At 35.0% G+C, this 2,594-nt stretch overlaps 1 protein-coding gene across 1 annotated transcript in view; it reads left to right on the top strand.

Moving 5' to 3' along the window:
* Positions 1–916: 916 nt before the first annotated feature.
* Positions 917–2,594, top strand: part of LOC137632384 (aggrecan core protein-like) — a 40,541-nt gene continuing 38,863 nt past the window's right edge. Inside the window, exons 1-2 of the mRNA XM_068364319.1 lie at positions 917–938; positions 1,439–1,597. Of these exons, the coding sequence (XP_068220420.1) occupies positions 917–938; positions 1,439–1,597 (181 nt within the window). The remainder of the gene's footprint in view (positions 939–1,438; positions 1,598–2,594) is intronic.

Below are 2,594 nucleotides of genomic sequence, written 5' to 3'. Positions count from 1 at the left end.
TATATATATATATACTGTGTGTATATATATGTATATATATATATATATATATATATATATATATATATATATATATATATATATATATATATATATATATATATATATATATATATATATATATATTAGCTTATCGAATCACTTGTAGATATGGAGCATAAAAATTCCTTTTGATCGAGACGGGCATGTAAATTAAGTTTGGTTAATGAGTTTCCTTTCATTGTTGATGACAATTCGCCCCATAGAAATAAAATGGAATTTGGTTAAATGACCCAAAGGTCAGAGATTGACAGGAGTCCCTTCTCATTGTACAGGATTTTAGGAGCCATATCTTTTGGTTCCAAGTTGCGTTTATAATTTCAATCTTTTAGCTTTTATTAATTATCTAAATTTTACTAGAATTTGATGAGATTTAATCACCCCTCGATATTTTTAGTCATATTTGATGAAATAAGTAATCGATATCTTTTAGTCATCTGGGAAGAAATAAATAACAGTTCTCAATTTTCTGAACAGTGCGAAGGCCTGAGGAGTAGGCTCCCTCATTGTCTTCCTCTAGGTCAGAAGTGAATGAGATAAGAGGAAGAATGAATAAAGATGGATCTAACTTTGGCGATTAGATTATCAGAGATAACGCGACACTTCTAGAATTCCACATATCGATAGTAGAATGAAAGAAACAGTAATTGGGCCATGCTTACGTAATGAAAGATGTCAAATGAAAGATGGCAAATGTCATTCAAACTTTCTGTGCCTTTGTTGACACAAGATACTATTGGGTAGTTTGGCGACTCTAGTTGATGGCCATCAAGGTAGAACTCCCCTGCCTGGCGATCTAGTGGACGGGAGTTCGAGACCCGGTCAATCTCGATAGTATCTTGTAGTGTCTGCAACCTCTCCATTCTTGCAAGCTAAGATGGAGGGGTTTGGAGGAGCTTGTAGGTGTACCAGCTGAGTCATTAGCACCCATTGCCTGACCCTCCCTGGTCCTAACTTGGGTGGAGAGGGGCTTGGCGTTTATTGTAGTCAGTCTCTAGGACAATATCCTGCTAGGGTATTGTCACTGTCCCATGCCTCTGCCAGTTATGGGGGAGTTTAAACCTTTGGGCAGCCTCATCCTGAAGTGCTTAATGAAATTTAAACGGGTATATTATATAAAAAGTATCTTGTCAGTATATACACATTTATGAAATTTTTTTTTAATTAATGTTATATAATTACGTCGAAATCCTAATTCTCGCGTTATGTAAGGTTTGGAAAAGAACAAACGCACAAAGATCCTTGACAAATATGATAAAAGCCGGTCGAGTGAGATAGAAGTCCAGATCGTCTCAATGTATTTTCTACACTTTTTGTAATAAAAGCTCCCCTCGTATTTTTTTTTATTTTCTTCCCCTTTCTTTTATACTTCGAGAGCCGAATATCTCTTATAAAAAAGGGGAGAGACCCTCTCCTCCTCCTCCTCCTCCTCCTCCTCCTCCTCCTCCTCCTCCTTCCTCCTTCTCCTCCTCTCCCTTCCCAGTTCTAGGAAGCTTCATCCACTCGAGATACAAGGGTCTCATTGATTTCTTCGTCGAGGTTGACCTCCAGATAGGGAGTAGGGAAAAGTATCAACTTGTGCTTATAGAAAATTATTCCAGGGAAATTATCCAAGGACAAAGTTATAGGAGATGATGTATGGGTAGATTTTGCTGACAGGATCTAAAAGAGATGGTCGGCAATATTTTTCTTATCCCGTGTCCTAAAGTTTTTATATAAATTGTTAACAGTCAATATCAAATAATGATTTCGAATATTAGTAGCAGCGTTCTCTTAGATTCTTCGACAGGGGTTGTCATATAATGCCTATAGAATTTCATTGATAGATATTATTATTATTATTATTATTATTATTATTATTATTATTATTATTATTATTATTATTATTATTATTATTATTATTACTCACTAAGCAGCACCCCTAGTTGGAAAAGCAGGATGCTATTAGCCCAGTGGCTTCAACTGGGAAAATAGCTCAGTGAGGAAAGGAAATAAAGAAAAAATAAAATATTTTAAGAAGAGCAACAACATTAAAATAAATATATCCTATATAAATTATAAAAACTATAGCAAAACAAGAGGAAGAGAAATAAGACAGAATAGTTTGCCCCAGTGTACCCTCAAGCAAGAGAACTCCAACCCAAGACAGTGGAAGACCATGGTACAGAGGCTATGGCACTACCCAAGACTAGAGAAGAATGGTTTGATTTGGGAGTGTCCATCTAAATATTGTTCAAGGTACGGAAAGAAACTTTTGTTGGGTGAAATAAAAAGAATAATTTTGGAACATCTAATGCCATTATTTTACGGATATATATTTTTCAATATTAATCTTTTACTTAAAAAATCCGGCAAACTCCATCTTTTTACTTCAGTTGTTCTGACGGCTCTATTCTGCTTCTCTTACTGGCATACCTTGATATGGGCATTTCGACATTTTCCTCGTTTTAAAAGAAAATAACCTTTCTAAGTTTTTTGACAAGAAAATATTGCATGGTGTTTTTTATTACTCTTAAACCTGACCAAGCTTCAATGCACTTTATTATTTGGCTGAG

Source organism: Palaemon carinicauda, chromosome 41 (genome assembly GCF_036898095.1).
Source record: "Palaemon carinicauda isolate YSFRI2023 chromosome 41, ASM3689809v2, whole genome shotgun sequence".
Classification (NCBI taxonomy): Eukaryota; Metazoa; Arthropoda; class Malacostraca; order Decapoda; family Palaemonidae; genus Palaemon; species Palaemon carinicauda.
The sequence above is the reverse complement of the archived record's forward strand: the minus strand, read 5'-3'. Positions and strand labels throughout refer to the sequence as shown.